The sequence below is a fragment of the Macaca nemestrina genome, chromosome 5, assembly GCF_043159975.1.
Source record: "Macaca nemestrina isolate mMacNem1 chromosome 5, mMacNem.hap1, whole genome shotgun sequence".
Taxonomy (NCBI): domain Eukaryota; kingdom Metazoa; phylum Chordata; class Mammalia; order Primates; family Cercopithecidae; genus Macaca; species Macaca nemestrina.
In genome coordinates this window covers 30494680-30513011 of record NC_092129.1, presented here as the reverse complement: position 1 = coordinate 30513011, position 18332 = coordinate 30494680, and the positions used below count along the sequence as shown (strand labels likewise).

General features: G+C 38.0%; 1 protein-coding gene across 13 annotated transcripts in view; it reads right to left on the bottom strand.

The window, feature by feature from the left end:
* The window catches only part of LOC105465552 (nuclear receptor coactivator 7), a 165044-nt gene that overhangs the window by 32339 nt on the left and 114373 nt on the right, over positions 1 to 18332 (bottom strand). For 11 of the 13 annotated variants that reach the window (XM_011714018.3, XM_011714017.3, XM_071096406.1 and 8 more), the window contains 3 exons: positions 16153 to 16337; positions 11202 to 12244; positions 10381 to 10549 (listed from right to left, as the gene is read on the bottom strand). In XM_011714018.3, coding sequence (XP_011712320.1) covers positions 10381 to 10549; positions 11202 to 12244; positions 16153 to 16337 — 1397 coding nt within the window. The remainder of the gene's footprint in view (positions 1 to 10380; positions 10550 to 11201; positions 12245 to 16152; positions 16338 to 18332) is intronic. The other 2 variants (XM_011714021.2, XM_011714022.2) reach the window with 2 other exon arrangements.

Below are 18332 nucleotides of genomic sequence, written 5' to 3'. Positions count from 1 at the left end.
TATGATCTATATAGTGTTATTAGATTAATCCCTGCATTGAAAGAAAGGTTAAAAGGCTATACAGATAAAATGAATTGTAGTTAGTTCTCTGTAAAAAAACTATGAGATTTCAATTTTCTTCTTTTTGCTTTTCTGTATTTTCTAAATATTATATAGTCTACATAATTTTAATTATAAGAAATAGAATACATTTTTTATTTATTAGATTATAAGCTCATTTATTCATGTACCCATCCAACTAATGTTTAGGAATATGTATTATAGGCTGGGCACAATGGCTCATACCTGTAATCCTAGCACTTTAAGAGGCCAAGGCAAGAGGATGGCTTGAAGCCAGGAGTTCAAGACTAGGCTGGGCAACACAGTGAGACCCAGTCTCTACAAAAATTTTTAAAAATTAGCCAGGCGTGGTGGCGAGCACCTGTAGCCCCAGCTACTATGGAGGCTGAGGATACAGGATAATTTGAGCCCAGGAGTTCGAGGCTGCAGTGAGCTATGATTGCGCCACTGCACTACAGCCTGGGCAACATGAGACCCTGTCTCTTAAAAAAAAGAATATTATCAACTAGGCCTTATGATGTTTGCAGGACACAATGTCATAACACTTGGTCCCTGCCCTCAGGAAACTTGAAGTCCAGTAGGGAAAAGCCACAAGTAATCCACAGCTGTAGTATAGTATATGTAGTAAGTGCTATGGCAGGGTGGGGAGTTTAGCAGAGGCATCTAAACCAAAGGAGACATTCGAGCTCTTATGTGCACTTAGGTGATGTGGGTATGGAGGAAGAAGTCAGGCATCCCAAGCAAGCCATCCAGTAAGTGAAATTTACGTTTCTTACAGTTGAAACACTGTCAGTCGTCCACAGAAGAATCTGATAGAAGCAAGAGATCCATGCTAAAAGGATAAAATAAGCTAGGTACAATGACTGACCAATGTGAGAAGGTGACTGAAAAGCAAGATTATGCCCATATTCTCACTTCAAGGAACTGAATGTTTACTGGTACCATTTACTATGATGAAGAAAACAAGAGGAATAGGTTGTGGAGATACTCGTAGGAATAAAAATGGAAGGGCCGGGCGTGGTGGCTCATGCCTGTAATCCCAGCACTTTGGGAGGCCAAGGCGGGTGGATCATGAGATCAAGAGATCAAGACCATCCTGGTCAACAGGTGAAACCCCGTCTCTACTAAAAATACAAAAATTAGCTGGGCGTGGTAGTGGGCGCCTGTAGTCCCAGCTACTCGGGAGGCTGGAATCACTTGAACCCGGGAGGCGGAGTGAAGCTTGCAGTGAACAGGGATTGCGCCACTAAGACTCTGTCTTAAAAAAAAAAAAAAGAAACCAAAGTTTAGGGCATGGTCAGTCTTAAGTTTGTTTGATCCACAGATGATCGAAATAGTGAAGATTAGTAGGTATGTATATGTTTGGGATGTGGTAGAAAGTTCTAGATTAAAAATAGCTGGAAATGATTGGCATATAGAGAGAGTTAGATTACTGGGTATAGGCAATTGTGTATATCATAAAAACATCATTGAAAGGGTAACATTTAAAGAGGATGTAGAAGAAGGAAAAAACTGGGAAGAGGTGGTAGAGAGAAGGACAGGATGTTAAAGAAACAGGGGAGACAGTCAATGGCATTAAATGTTATGAACATTAATGTAAAATAAAAACAAGAGAATACGCTTTTGCATATCATCATATGAAGGATGCGACGCCTAAGGGATTCTAGGGTCCTAATCCAAATCCAAAGAGGGAGAATATTCAGGGAAGGACCTAGGTACTCATATGTTTAAAGGCTCCTAAATGTTCTTATTACATAGCTAAGCACGGCATCCACTGAGTTAAGCCACAAATTGTTTAACCGCATCCACCTTCGCAACTGGAGGCTCCAGTTCCTTCCCCTAGTGCCTATGTGTTGTTTACCAGTCAAGGTAAGTTAGGAAAGGACCATACTTGCCAGTTCAGGGAGAGATGATCATGGTATTGTGTATTGTTTTGGGAAACAAAAGGATCTGCACAGGTAGAGAAGACAGGGAAACCACCTGAGTTCCAAAATATAGTGTTTAAAAGGTGTCAGGCTAGACTTGTTTGGTGAAGTCAAGAAAGTGACCACTGTCAGTAAATCTACACATCTAAGCAGAGCAAGAAAAAGCCGGAGAAGTATGCCAGTTTATGAAGGGTTTTTAAAAATAAAGAAGGGGTTTAGACATTAGTCCTGAAGGCTTAAGATATTTTTGTGGGAATGAAACAAGATGATAATAGTTTTTTTTTTTTTTTTAGAAGATTATCATAGACATAAGGAACAAAATAGGTTTTAAGAAGAGCAACTAAAGAATAGGAAATTGTTATTTTCAAGTATTACAAGTATTATTATATTCAATTGTTATATTCAAGTATTACATTCAGAATCAGAGTAGCACAAAGTCAAAAACAGCATTACTTTGGTGTCCCACCTGCTCTCTTAATGCTCTCTGATTTAGATCTGGGCAAAGTGATAGTTGAGGTAGTGGGTTAATTTCTTTGATATTCCTCTGAGTTTTTAAGAGTAGAAATCCTCCTTGGGATGATGAAGATAACATGGGATAATCTTTGTAAAAATATGTGCTCAACCAGAATAATCTGATGCTTTTATAATGCTGCAATTCAGGCACCTGAATGACATCAAGGTCCAATGAAGCTTAGCACCCACAGTTTTAAAAATGAGTAAGATTTCAGATGGATGGCACATCATGCAAAGCTCAGTACTCATGACTTTCAGGCTTTGCTTTAAACATTCCAGAATCAAGAGTGAATAGTTTAGAAACACAAAAAGAAGATACAAAGAGACTTTAAAAATCCTGACTATGATCTGTCATCAACTAGTCACTCCTAACAATAAAATATAGCTTTTATGGGCAAAATGTTACTACATGGTCTTTGTATGTATGGATGCTATTACTCAACATGTCAAAAAGGGGCTGGGCATGGTGGCTCACATCTGTAATCCCAGCACTTTGGGAGGCCGAGGCAGGCGGATCACTTGAAGTCAGGAGTATGAGACCAGCCTGGCTAAAATGGTGAAACCCTGTCTCTACTAAAATGCAAAAATTAACCAGGCATGGTGGCAGGTGTCTGTAATCCCAGCTACTTGGGAGGCTAAGGCAGGACAATCACTTGAACCCAGGAGATGGAGGCTGCAGTGAGCCGAGATCATGCCATTGCACTCCAGCCTGGGTGACAAGAGCAAAATGCCATCTCAAAAAAAAAAAAAAAAAAAGTGAAAAGGGAAATACATTCCAATTTGCATTTACTATAGTAAAGAATTTAAAGCCAACAGAGATTGGACTAACATGTCTTTAAATATATATTGATATGAAAGTAATCTCATAACATTAAAATGTGATTAGAGATAAAGTAAAAATTAATTGTGTGCTATTATACCAATACCAGGAGAAATAATAGAGAATAGAAAATAAAACTAAGAAATTCTTAAAGAAGCCTATTTAGGGAATAAAAACTATGAGCTTAAGGCTCTGCTCTAGACAGAGCTAGAACTAAGTATGACACATACTTAACTATAAAACACCTATTATCTATTCCATTACTTTTTCATGGGAGTAGCTTTCCATTGAGTATCTTGAGGGAAATGTTGACTTAAAGAAAAGGTACGATTTCTTAAAAAGGGGAGTTGAGCTCTTGGTTCTACTCTTTGGTCCAGGCAACCATGGAGAACTCTGGGTGATGAACTATACTACAGGAAATACTACTGTTAGTCTCAAATTGGACTATAAGGTATATACACACAACATAGATTATACCTTTTAAACTGACAGATACCTGTGTGTGCATGTATACGTTACTCATTTTTATTGTGAAAGCACAAAAATCCCAAATATTAAATGAGATTGTGAGACACTGAATTATGCTTGACATTATGTAATAACTTATCATGCTTTCTAAAACAGAATCAATTTAACTTATACATAATGAATTTATCCTAAACACAAGTGCAAACACAAAACACAACTGTCTATTGAGTACAAATTAGTTTGCTGATCCTAAATAGAAGCCAATTAGAGAAACAGAACTTTAGAATACTTTTTAACAAATAAATGTATTACACATTTTTATATTAAGGTAAAAATAATTTTTAAAATTAATTTTGTTTTTTTTGGAGATAGGGTCTTGCTCTTTTGTTAAGGTTGGAGTGCAGAGGCACGATTTTAGCTCACTGCAGCCTCAACATCTCGGGCTCAAGTGATCTTCCCACCTCAGCCTCTTGAGTAGCTGGGACTACAGGTGTGTGCCACCATCCAGCTAATTTTTGTATTTTTTTGTAGAGATGTGATTTCACCGTGTTGTCCAGGCTGGTCTTCAAGTTCTGAGCTGAAGCAAGCTGTCCACCTCAGTCTCCCAAAAGTCCTGGGATTACAGGCATGAGCCACCACGCCCAGCCATAAAATTTATTTATTAAAGGAATCACACAGGACCAAAACTCTCCGGCCTCAATTAGCCTTACCTTATGTCAAACAAATGTTATATAAAAAGTGCTCACTCACCTTTAAAATAAGACATTTGATATCTACATTTGTTTCTTTATTCATCTACCGAATTAGATATAAAGAATCATAACACTCAGTGTTCCAAGCATCTGGGGAAAAGGATACTCTTATGCTGGTGGGTGTATACATGGCCACACACTTTCATGTGCAACATGTATTTAAAGCCTTAAACATATTCTTTGATTTCATAAGACTCCCTGAAGGATTTTACGGATACTTTTAAAGTAACATTGCTTAATCCCAGCACTTTGGGAGGCCGAGACGGGCGGATCACGAGGTCAGTAGATCGAGACCATCCTGGCTAACACGGTGAAACCCCATCTCTACTAAAAAATACAAAAAACTAGCCGGGCGAGGAGGCGGGCGCCTGTAGTCCCAGCTACTCAGGAGGCTGAGGCAGAAGAATGGCATAAACCCGGGAGGCGGAACTTGTAGTGAGCTGAGATCCGGCCACTGCACTCCAGCCTGGGCGACAGAGCGAGACTCTGTCTCAAAAAAAAAATAAAAATAAAAATAAAAAATAAAATAAAGTAACATTGCTTAAAATGGCCAAAAATTCAAAAGAACCTAATATCCAAAGTAAGTACATGAGTAAATCAATCAGAAAACATAATGGTGTGCTAACTGTATTGTGTGTGCGTGTGTGTATATATATAAATAACATAGCATATGATATGGTTGAGATCTGCGACCCAGCCATATCTCATGTCAAAATGTAATCCGCAACGTTGGAGGTGAGGGTTGGTGGGAGGTGTTTGGGTCATGGGGGCAGATCCCTCATCGCTTGGTGCTGTCCTCGCCGTAGTGAGTTCTCCCGAGATCTGGTTGCTTAAAAGTGTGTAGCAAATCCCCCCACTCTCTCTCATTTCCACTCTTGCCCTGTGAGAGGCCTGCACTGTCTTTGCCTTCTGCCTAGGTTTTGTAAGCTTCCTGAGGCCTCAACAGAAGCAGATAGCCAGCACTATGCTTCCTGCACAGCCTGCAGAACTGTGAGCCAGTTAAACCTTTGTTTCTGATAAATTAACCACCCACAGGTATTTCTTTGTTTCCGATAAATTAACCACCCACAGGTATTTCTTTATAGCAACCCAAGAAAGGCCTAACGCAGCATATGATGTGGAAAATGCACACAGCATATTAAGCGGAAAAAAAGCCGATTGCAAAACAGATTCTTTCCCCATTTCCTTTTGGTTTATCTGTATGTTCAAATGTTAACAAAAGTTATCTCAGCATACTTTTTTTCAAGTTAAACAAAAATAAAAATGTAAACCCTATGAGCTTTCCCTCTCCTTCTCTCCCTTCGCTTTCTTATTAGTTTACTTATTATACAAATCACACTAACCAATTTAAAGTTTGGATTAAACATTTATGCATGGCTTGACAAACTCTACATGATTCCTGCTACTTAACACTATTTTCATCTTATTTATTTTAAAAGCTGAATAATATAGAATTAATTATTATAAAACATTTCAGAGATTAAAAGGCTATAAATAATTGGAAAAAAGAGAACAGTTTTACTCTAGAGAAGAACTATTGGTTCTTTCTAATCAAGAACAATCTATTAGCAACAAGAAAAGGAAGGAGGGAAAAAGACAATGTTGGTTTTTAAAATATAAAACAGTATCCAAATTCATGGAATATTATATCTCTACAAGGTGTTAAGAACTATCTTCAATCACTTTTCATAAGGTTCTCGGGATAGGGTCCCAGTCTTACTTACCTAGAACTAGGTAAATAAGTGCCTGCCTGCCAGGTAGTATGTACTCAATAATTATTTGTTCAAATATGATCTAATTACTTAATGCTTATAATCATCTATATTTAAAATTTTTAAAATATCTCAACCCATTTCCCATTTAGGGGGAAAAAAAAAAAGTACAGCTTGCTGCCAGCACAGTATTCTTGGTGCAAACGGTAAATGGGTTAATACAGTTTAAATCAGTGTGTCTGGTTCATTTTAGCTCCTTTACTGCCAAATCAGGGGTCAAGGACTGCTTTAGTTTTTCTGCCTTCTCCTTGTCTGTGATGATGAATGTGTAAGGTATCTTCTGCATCGAACTTTAAACTTCACGTTGTCCTTATTGATCTATTTTTTAAACTAAGAAGTTATGGTACAAACGGATAAAGTATCTCATTCAAGGGCTCCCACTTCTGGAGATTCCCATTCACGTCTGCCTGGTTCTGAGGATCATTATTTCAGCCCAAGACTCTACACCTCTTCTAGGGGAGAGGACAGGAGTCAAATCTTTACATTATTGAGCTATTGTGGCTTACAACCCCACTTTCAGAACGGTACACAGGCCTGGGTCTAGTACTTGACCAGTGGTTCTCAATGTGAAGTGATTTTGTCCTCCAGGGAACATTTTAGCAACCTCTGGAGGTACTTTTGTTTACCACAACTGGGGAGATGCTATTAGCAGATAGTGGGGAGAGGCCATGGAGGTTGCTAAACATACAATCCACCCCCACCCCCACCCAACAACAAACTAGTAGTCCAAAATGTCAATAGTGTTAAGGTTGAGAAATTTTGTACTAGATGATTAAAATACAGTGGAACATTGTCCTTATGTTTAAACTAGCACCAAGAGTGAAAGCAGGAGCCAGCATCTGCCAGGTTTATAAGTAGAGTTGTGGAAACTGTAAATCTCCCCAGCACACCACTATTATCTTCAGCTGTCTCAAGAGAAGCACCTGATTTTGCAAGCTGCAATGGAGACAGGGAGGACAGAAGGTTAACAAGTATTTAATTCTCAGTGAACCTGAGTATGTTTCAAGTCGTAGTGTACAGGTGTGCAAGAAGAAACTGCTGGTTTTCCTGGATTCATGGAGGTCTTAGATCTTCTGATAACTTCTACCAAGGTAAATAAGACTATTACGTATTTAGGCAGTTTTTAACTACTTCACATCTCTAATTTCTAGTATCTAAAATTTAGTAAGAATTGCTACAGAAAAAAAAACTCACCCAAAACAGAGGAGATTAACGGAGACTATGCAAGGCTTCCATTGTTGCTGTCCTTACCACCCTCTGGCCCCCCAGCCCTGCCCTCTCTATGGTCTGACTTGGTAGATTATTCATACATTGATGGAGTTGGGAAACCCACAGGGTACGTTGTAAATAAAGGAGGAGCGATTTGGTAGAGTTAACTTTTTAGTAGTAATAACAATAAAGGAAAAGGTAAACATTTTTAAAAAGTATTAGGAACAATAGAGAGAAACAGTGAGACGTACATTTGTGAAGTGACACCATCAAAATTTAATTATCCTGTGACAAGGAGCTTCAATATAGTGGATAAGTCAAAGAGACCTGCCTAAACAGAACAAGTCGTCATATCTATAAAGTCTATGAAAAGGACACTGTAATCCACGAAGGGGAAGGGAGCCACTCCTAGGGTGGCTTCACTCTGCCAACTGAAACTCCTATGGATGCATGGATCCATTAAACAGAAAGGCAAGTAGAAACATTCAGTTTGCTGCAGCGAGGGAATCCAGAAATTATAACTGAAGTGAGAAAAGCTGTACATGCCACTTCTTAGCTCCCCCTTAAGGATTTCTGTTGAGCCTTAAGTCCTGAAGAATTTCATGAAGTAGAAACAAGAATAAATATTTCTTACTGTGGAGGTCTGGATGAGAATTAACCATGGGACTGCTTTATCTTCCCCCTACTTAAACTAAAACGTGGGTCTCTTCAGGGGAGGTAGACATGGAAATACATGAAGCAATGGTTACCACAAAAAAATTCCTAACATCTACACAAAAAAACTATTGTCATTAACACAGTGTAACATAACACTTCCAAGAAAATATTTGGTTGATTCATAATTAGTTCAAGAAAGAAAACTAAGTATTTAATTGCTACCCAAAGGTATTTGCTACCAGGTTATTTGCTACCCGAAGGTAAACAAGTAATGGACACTATAAAATACAATAGAATAGAATCCCACCAGTGACCTGCTTTCTTTTTGTTTGTTTGGTTTTTGAGACAAAGTCTCACTCTGTTGCCCCAGGCTGGAGTGCAGTGGTGTGATCTCAGCTCACTGCAATCTCTGCCTCCTGGGTTCAAGTGATTCTAATGTCTCAGCCTCCTGAGTAGCTAGGATTACAGGCACCTGTCACCACACCAGGCTAATTATTTTTGTATTTTTAGTAGAGATGGGGTTTCACCATATTGGCCAGGCTGGTCTCAAACTCCGTCTGACCTCAGGTGAACCACCCACCTCAGCCTCGCAAAGTTGACCTGCTTTTAAAAGTTTACAAAAACCACTTGAAGTGGTATAAGAAGTCAAAGAGAAGTACTATTTTAGCTTTAAGATTTCTTCTGGGTTAAAAATGACAGTAAAATAATTACATGTGTGGGATTGCTTCAGTTATTCTACAAGAGACCTTGGTGCAGACAGTCCTAGCAAAGATAACACAACCGAAAAAAACACAATTGTCTTATATTATAAATAATACATTTTCCCAGAGAAAAAGTGATACATATGATAGGTAGTTTTTCTGACAGATGATCAAGTTTACACAACCCACAATGTAACTGAAAGTTTCAGCGCTTTGTTTTCCTCACCTAGAAAATCAAGAATGGGCCTAAATCTCTTAGGTATTATTTAGCTGTAAAATTCTGATTCTAGGACTCCAATTTTAACAGAGCTTCAGAAATCTGCACTGCTTCTTTGAAACACTTTAAAATAATAACCAAAAAAGATACATTTTCTCCTCGTTCTCCTCCATATCCCTAAATTTCCAGGAGATACTGTGGGGGCTGCAGGCACAGGTGAAGGAGTATATTACATAAATGCAAAACAAGTTATGTTTAATGCCTGCGTTAATGTGGGTTTGTGTCTAAGACAGGTAAAAGCTGTTAGCAAATTCATTAATAAAAAGCCTATTGTTTTTCACATTAAACTATAATTTATTAAAATGAGACAACTCTCCCGATGAGAATGATCATTCTAGGTAATAATCAGCCAGAAGGTGCACCCTTGCTTAGAATTTAATTTTGTTTACTGAGAAATCATGTTATGGAAGCTTGCCGAGTGTGTTTGCTCTTGGCAGGTGTGTTAGCCAGAAGGTCTGGCTAGATGATGATGTTTTTAAGAGGCAAGATGCATGGTTTTAACTGTGTTGAAAACTAATTGCAGGGACTCTATAAGACATTTTTATTCTACCACATATATGAAATAAAAGCATTTGTTTCTAAAAAGAATATTCCCTAATTATTTTTATTATAAAGACATCCTCAATGATTTACTGTTGAAGAATTTCTATGCCACTATCCCTCCTATTCTAGACTGCCACATAACCAAGAAGGTATCTTCTTTGGTGATTTAAAAATACAATCTTTTCTAGGAGTATACAGCTCCTTGAACCTATCCAGGGGATCACATTTCTTATGCTGCTGAGCTATAGACACTCCCTCCATAAAGCCAACAAATATTTCATTCCCTAGAATTGTAAGCACTTTAAATATTATAATCCTGCCTCTTTCTCGCATTTAAGAGGCATTTGGATCTGCTCCATAGTATTCCTTCATCCTCAATGAAAGATCACTTCTAATTACTGGTGCTTGAGAACATCAAATTCTTCTTTCACTTAAAAATCAACTTGGTAGAAAGTTATGAAAGTGGTTCAGAACATAGTACCTATGACGGCTCCGTATTTGTTATATTAAAATCACCATTTAGCAGAAAGCCACTTTAAATAATATCCTTCTAGAATTCTAAAATCTCCAATTCAGATAAAGCTCTTAATCAATAATAAAATGAAGTATTTTAAGATAAGGAATATCAAAATGCAATCCAAACCTAACAGACCCACAGACTTTCCATTGTAGCCCACACTCACCTCTCCCGAGGAACAGCAAACCAGTACTCTGGCTGCTTTCTCCGTTTGCCGTACTGCTGGACCATGGCTGCAGTGTGAGTGGCAAAAGATTTTCTCATTGGTTTTCCCACTTTGATGCACAGGAACATGGGTGGGGTCTTGCTTTTTTCTGCTTTTGAAGGAAGTATATCTGAATCACACATGAAAAAACTCTTCCTCAATATTGACAGATTGATAATAGAAGAACTTTTCAACTTAAAAAGGATAGTGCACAATCCTCTCTTAGTCAAAACTTTGCAGAAACATCCTACAACATCATATCAGGACTAATAAATTTTTCAAGCCTTTTTTAGTACACAAGGAAAAAGCTTTGGTTGTTTCAGGTTGAAGTACATCCCATGAGTTGCTACATACTGAAAATAAGTATAAAAACCAACAGAATAGCAAATAATGGAGAATTGGGACAATTCATATTAATGAATGCTACTGATAATCCAATTATAACATAATGCAATTCAGTTTAGAATTGAGATCTCTTCAAAAACAGTTTAAACTCCTCTAGACTTAGAAAATAAAGGTTAAAAAAAAGGAAGTAGCTTGAAAGATTAAAAGTAAACTACTTTTGAAGTAGGTATCTAGAGATCTATGTCATAGCTCAAGTTCCAAAATAGATACCTTATCTTGTAAATTTTCTCTCCAATTGTTAATGCTATCAGCAAAGATATACTCTTTTGAGAAAACATTGTTTTCAAATAATTGTACTAATTTGGGTATTACATGTGCAAATTGTAGAAAGGCAATTATACAACATAATATAAAGGCATTAAAGAAAAACAGCTTACCTTCAATGGGTACCTGAATTCTCTTTAACAGCCACAACTGAACTTCAGATTTATTATCCATTTGTGCACCTTGACAGCTGTTGTCCAGAGTAGATTCCAAAGAGGAGTCTAGAGCCTCTTTAATCACATTTTCTTCTGTAGAAGAGTTCAGTTTTACTGGGAGGGGCTCTCTCTCTTTCACACAGGTCTTATCTGGCTCTTTATTGCCCTCAGTTAGGGGATTGCCTGACTGGGAAAGAGAACTACTAAGGGTAATGTCTATTCCCCCTGGTTCAATACTTTTTCCATCACTTAATTCTGTTTTCTGCAAATTTTCAGATACCTGTGACCCTTCTTTGTTCTTATTTAGGTAATATTCAATGAGTTTAACTTTATCTAGATCTTCATGTATGTTCAGTGTGTTTTCTACCCGGCTTTCTGGTGAACCAGACTGCTTGTCCACTTCTGGCATTATATCCTGCTTCTCACAGGTTTCTAAATCTAGCGCCCCCTTCAGTTCAACATCATTTTCTGTTCCCAAAAAGGCTAGAGCAGACTGCACCTGCATTTCCACGGCTGAATTGTTTATTTGTGACTCAACCTTCTTTCGTTCCTCTGGGTCAAGAGAAAGGCACTCCTTTGAGGTGTCTTTTTTGTCCATTCCACCATCAGTTTGAGAAGAAAGTTCTTCCAAGTCAACAAAATCATCATCTTCCCCTAGAAAGTTTTCTTTGGCTGTAGATTCAAATGCAGCAGAAGTGTTGGAAGGTTCCTTGCTAAGCTTAGTCACTGTGGGAGAGCCATGGGATGTCTCCCTAGAAGATTCCAGTTTCTTTAATTTCTCTGACACAGAGCTGCCTGAGGGCTTTGTAGGTGTGTGTTCTGTGGACTTCTCCAAAGGTACTGTTGGTCTGGAATCCGAAGTCATGATTTTCTCTCCATTCTGCTGTCGTTTTTCCTTGTTGATAGATTTGAACTTACTGAATGGGTTGATATCCTTTTCTGAAGCCAGGTCTTCCCATTCTCCAGGCCTGTACAGAGGACAAAGATCCTGAGGTAGGTCACTGTTGGGGGAGAAATGGTGGGTGCACATGGAATGTTAAAAATAAAACCAAAAACAAAATGGAGGAAAGGCAAAAAACAAAACAGAAACGCAACGAAAAACTAATACATAAATATACCACAACTTAAATTTATGTTCAAATGATTTCAGAATAAAAAAATAAAATCAAGAAATTGATTTCAAAATGAAACATAAGTCAACTAAAGGAAATGGTGAAAGAATGAACCATGAGAGTTGCATATCCTACTGGAAGCACATGATGAATTTGGAAGTTATACATGAACATGGAGATGTTACCCATAAGATTTCTAAATGTGAAATAATAATGTATCTGACTTTTACGAAGGAAAGGATAAAGAAGAGGAAATATTTTAGTATCAATGTCTAAAATTCCTTAAATGTGCAAACCTTTTCCTTTTCGTCAAATAGTATAGAAAACAATTACACTAATTTTGAAATGCTCATTGACTTAGTAGCTACTCACTTAACTGCTCCATATAAAGTAACTGACCTTGAACCCTGATTCTGGGTTTCATGGCTTAGGATCTGATGCTTCTAATCATAGACAGCCCTCTACTCCCAAAGGAGATGCAAGAGGAAGCTTCCACTATTATTGTTGGTATATGGCAATTGCTCCATCTTATAATTTAAAAATGTATAGAAAAGTGAATCTTATTTAAAAAGCTCTTATGTATAATACTTACATTTCTTAAGTAACTATTTCATTTTATAACAATATCGCTTTACTTTATAGCAATGGTGCAGCTCGTTTAGCAGCTGAAACACATTGTACTGGGATGCAGTCAATTATCTTTCCTTAATAACAGATGCTCTACTTCCCAGATTGGAATTACATAAAAATATTGATTAAACATGTTCTCCCAAGTGTAAAATAAATGATCAAGAAATATACTTTAAAAAGAGCAGCAAACCACCATGGCACGCACCTATGTAACAAAGCTGCACATCTTGCACATGTACCCTTGAACTTAAAATAAAAGTTGAAAATAAATAAAAATAGTAATAATTTCAAATATGTGTAAAAAATATGATTGGAAATATCTTGAGTAAACCCATCCACTTACCACTGCTACTAGTAGTGTCATTACTGGGTTGAAATGCAGAGATATAAAAACCCTTTTAAAGAATAACATTTCAATTTTCAGAAATAATTATATTTTCTAAAAAGGTCAGATCATCTTCAGATAAAACTTTATCTGTTATTTTGACTTTGAAATAAATGGTTATGACAATAAAGCAACAAAATACCAGGAAGTTCTGAAGTTCCAAAAGACTGTCTTCCCAAAGTGACTTTATAAACCATCTGCATGAAAGGTTCATGCTTTTTCCAATAGAAAATAAAAGCCTACGTAATTGGTTGGCTCCAACAAATGCTTTAAAAAGCCTTCGTAATTTATAATTCATTTCAATTTAATAAGCATTCATTGAGCCCCTAAGTGCTGTATTCTGAAATACAATTGTGACAGAATCTCTGTTCTGCAGGAACTTGCAAACACAAAATGTTTTGCCCAACACCAGCATCCCAGGAGATGTTAAAAATGTTTCCATCCTAGATTCAAATAAGTTAGTGAAATGTAGCATAATCTCCCTATTGGAACTCAAAACTTAATTAGGCATATTAAAGGCTGTCAGAAGTCCTGCAACAAAGAAACCCAAGTTTCCACATACTTGATTAATAAGCAAAACTTTCTTCCCCTTCTCTACCTAGCTTGACCCCTACAAAAATACCTTCAACTGCACTCTAATTAGCTTTCTAGATTACCTTGTCTACCCCTTTCTTCTTTTACCTAATCCAAACTGCCCATTCCCTACTTGAGATTAATTTCACTATCTGCTTTTTCTGCAGTGCAGTTGCCAAGTGTACATAATGGTGTCAACTGGCTAGTTTGTTAATTAATGTTTTCTAGACTTAGCCGGGCACCTAATGATGATCAATAATCCTTTCAGTTGTTCCCTTCTTACTCACTGTGGCAGCTGGAGCCACAAAACGTCCTGCACGTGTGTGCATGCACGCGCGTGCGGGCACACACACACACACTCTCACACAAGTACCAAAGTTGAAGGTGAGGATGGAGGAATTTTACACACATCCACTTTTAAAAACTATTGCACGTTGCCACGGGGTAATTTGTACTTACTGTTATTAAACTGTCGGTAATAATGATGTTTTAAGTAATTTTTAACTTTTAAACAATTTATGAAATTCTGAAGACAATACAAAGTTTATTTCACACTGATTCTCACACATTCTTGTTTATTAGACTAAAAATCCTTTATATACCTGCGTCCAAGGCAGGAATCAATGCGCAACCCTGAAATAATTTCAGGGTTAAGCTGATTCTTAACTCTGCTCTTTTCCTGTAATCATGGCATTATCCCTTATAATCGAGATCATTAAACATAATCTCACAATGAGATAAGTTTTTATATAAAGAGGTACTGTCGCCGGGCGCGGTGGCTCAAGCCTGTAATCCCAGCACTTTGGGAGGCCGAGACGGGCGGATCACGAGGTCAGGAGATCGAGACCATCCTGGCTAACACGGTGAAACCCCGTCTCTACTAAAAAATACAAAAAAATAGCCGGGCGAGGTGGCGGGCGCCTGTAGTCCCAGCTACTCGGGAGGCTGAGGCAGGAGAATGGCGTAAACCCGGGAGGCGGAGCTTGCAGTAAGCTGAGATCTGGCCACTGCACTCCAGCCTGGGCGACAGAGCGAGACTCCGTCTCAAAAAAAAAAAAAAAAAAAAATTAAAGAGGTACTGTCTATTATTAAATAGAATAATTAAGATCCTAGGCTGAAGATGTGCAATGGTACTACTCCCTTAGGAGCCATATTTCAGTAGGCAATGCCCCTATTTGTTTGGCCACCCATTTAGACACTTCTGGCAGCAAAATTTGGAAACTACTTCAGGGCCCATGCTGTGGTGCTATCTTCAGTGGCTTGAGGTTGGGGAAGGGCTGCCTGGACCAGATTCTAACGGCTGTAGGAGTCCAGGGGAATCTACTTGCATAACCCCCCAGGGATTTTATGTCTGGTTTAGCTCCCTAGTAATTTCCTTTATTTATTTATTTATTTTTTTTCATATGAGCCCCAAGGGCTAGTTTCCCTCTGTACTGTTAGGACCTACTGCTCCGCCTCTTCCCATCACCGAAGGTTTTTAAAATTTTTTACTGCTGGTTTTTATAGAGAAACAGACACAGTAGAGCAAAAGGACAGTAAAAATCAGATCATCTGTATAAGTTAATCAATTCCCTGAGCTTTCTTAACTCTTTCTCTTTTTTCCTGGGGAGCTTCCCTCTCTTTTTTAACAATAAATCCTGCATTCTAAGGCAAAAGTAATCAGGACTGAAGTTAATCTACATTTCAGGGAAAAAGCAAATTGGTATTACTCCCTTTTCACAGCATGCGAAGGTGGTTACTACTCTACTTGACCCAAACCTCTCTCTGTGCAGGACTGAGGGAGGAAATGAGTCAGGGAGACTGCCTTTCCTAGAAGTTAAATGAAGACAAACATAACTCTCCTTAGTTATACCCAGAAGAAAACATTATTCTCTTACTGATAGTTGGATACACTTCTTTCAGAAAAATGCCTTTCTTCTTCCATAATTTCATTAAGAACATGTACTGCTTTTTAGAAAAATAAGCCAAACAAATACTATTTTAACATGATGGCTTCCTTTTCTCCTTTAATCTTTATATGTTCAACTTTTCCCCTCATTGACTTTATTCTTTTCATTTCTTCTCATTTTTCTCATTTTCTTCAGTGCACAAATCTTCCACCTTCGAAACCACGTCTACACAATCCCGCAATCATGCCAATGCCCTCATTTTTAAGCTACATTTAACTCTCAACACCCCCTTTTTCCTGGCAAACAAAGAAATGTCTTACGATGGCAAGGCATCTTTGATCTTCATGTGAGAAATGTCATTGTAGAGCGCAATGGAAACCACCTCTTCCATGGGGCAGATGAGACCATACTCCTCACACCCATTTTCAATAACCAGAGGATCAGACTTATGAGGGTCAAACATGATGTTGTTAGGAGTCACAATCATGACACCGCCAACCACACCCTGCGGGAGAAAGCAACAGGACAGAATCACTTCAGGCAGAAATGCTTTCGGCAACTACCACAGAGCTTTAACTAACTCAGATGGCCACTCCATGGACTTTGTGAACCACAGTATCCTATGTGACAATTACATCCCCTCTGTGAGGACCAGAAAAACAGGCTGAAGAAAGGCAATGCTGGATGGTGAGGCAGAGAAAACAGATGTGGCTCACTGAGGCAACCAACTGAGCCTGATTCTATCACAGTTGCTGCAACAGCACAGCTGGTTCTCACATATACGTCTCAGATTTCCCAGATCCTGGTTCTCACATACACATCTCAGATTTCCTAGATTTTCTAGTTCTCTGTCTACAAAATGGGAGGGGCTGTCCAAGTGCTTTCCCGATCGAGAATACGGGGCTTTACAATTCACTCTGCAAGTCTTCCCCATGTGTCTAACAAGTGCATGGTTCTGTGCTAAGGGAGCAGCTGTTTCTGAGTTATAGTGCCAAAGAATAGTCCCGATATTTTTCTTTAAAATATTTAGAAAGCCCACATCCAACAAAAGTCAACATAAATAGGAATATGAAACTTTTGTAGCCAGAGTGAATACAGCTGAACTATGGAGATTAAAAGCAAAAAGTCATAGCTTGGTGAAGTCTTAAAAGTCTGAAGCTTGCTCAAATTATAAAAGAGACCTTAATGGCCATAGGGATATTATCTACTATGAACTGCAGGATACAGATAACTTTCTTTGGGCAAATACTTTATTTTGGTACTTTTAATGAGTTTAGTGATTATCTTAGTAAAAATTTTGTAGATCCAGCAATCCCATTACTAGGTATATATCCAAAGAAAACGAAATCATATCTCAAAGAGGTATCTGCACTTGCATGTTTATTTGCAGCATTATTCATAATAGCCAAGATATGAAAACAACCCAAGCATCCATCAATAGATGAATAAAGAAAATGTGCTATATATACACAAATTATTCAGCCATAAAAAAAGAACGAAATCCTGTCATTTGCAACAACATGGATGAAACTGGAGAACATTATGTTAAATGAAATAAGCCAAACACACAAAGATAAATACTGCATGATGTCACTCATATGTGCAATCTAAAGAAGCTGATCTCATAGAAATAGAGAGTAGAATGGTGATGACTAAGAGGTACGGGTGAGCCAGGTGCGGTGGCTCGGGCCTTAATCCTAACACTTTGGGAGGCCAAGGCAGTTGGATCACCTGAGGTCAGGAGTTTGAGACCAGCCTGGCCAAAATGGTGAAACCCCATCTCTACTAAAATTACAAAATTAGCCGGACGTGGTGGCACATACCTGTAGTCCCAGCTACTCAGGCTGCAGTGAGTAGAAATCGTGCCATTGCACTCCAGCCTGGGTGACAAGAGCAAAACTCTATCTCACCAAAAAAAAAAAAAAAAAAAAAAAAAAGAGGTGTAGGTGTTTAGGGGAAAGAGAAGGATGGGGGAGATATTGGTCAAAGGATATATACTTACAGTTAGAAAGAAGGAATAATAAATTGTCTAGAATAGGCAAATACAGAAAGACAGAAAGTAGGTAAGTGATTGCCTCACAGAGATGGGGGTAGCAGGGAGGGGAAATAATAGGGTGGGAGAGTGTGAAATGGGGAATAACTACTAATGGTTATGGAGTTTCTTTTTGGGTAATAAAAATGTTTTAAAATGGATTGTGGTGATGGTTGCACAACTATGTGAACAAACTAAAAACCACTGGATTTTACACTGTAATTGGGTGAACTGTATGTTATGTGAATCACATCTCAATAAAGCTGTCTTTAAAAAAAGTTTATTTATGTCAAGCATTATTTATTCTTGTTTGCCAACTTTATAAATGCACATCGGTAACATATTTTTCCTATTATCTAAAACTCATATGAAGTCTCCTATGACCACAGGAATTCACTGGTTATCAAGATAGTCCCTTCTCCAGAGGCTCACTAAAAGCTGAATTTGTTCTCTGTGAAAACAAACAAA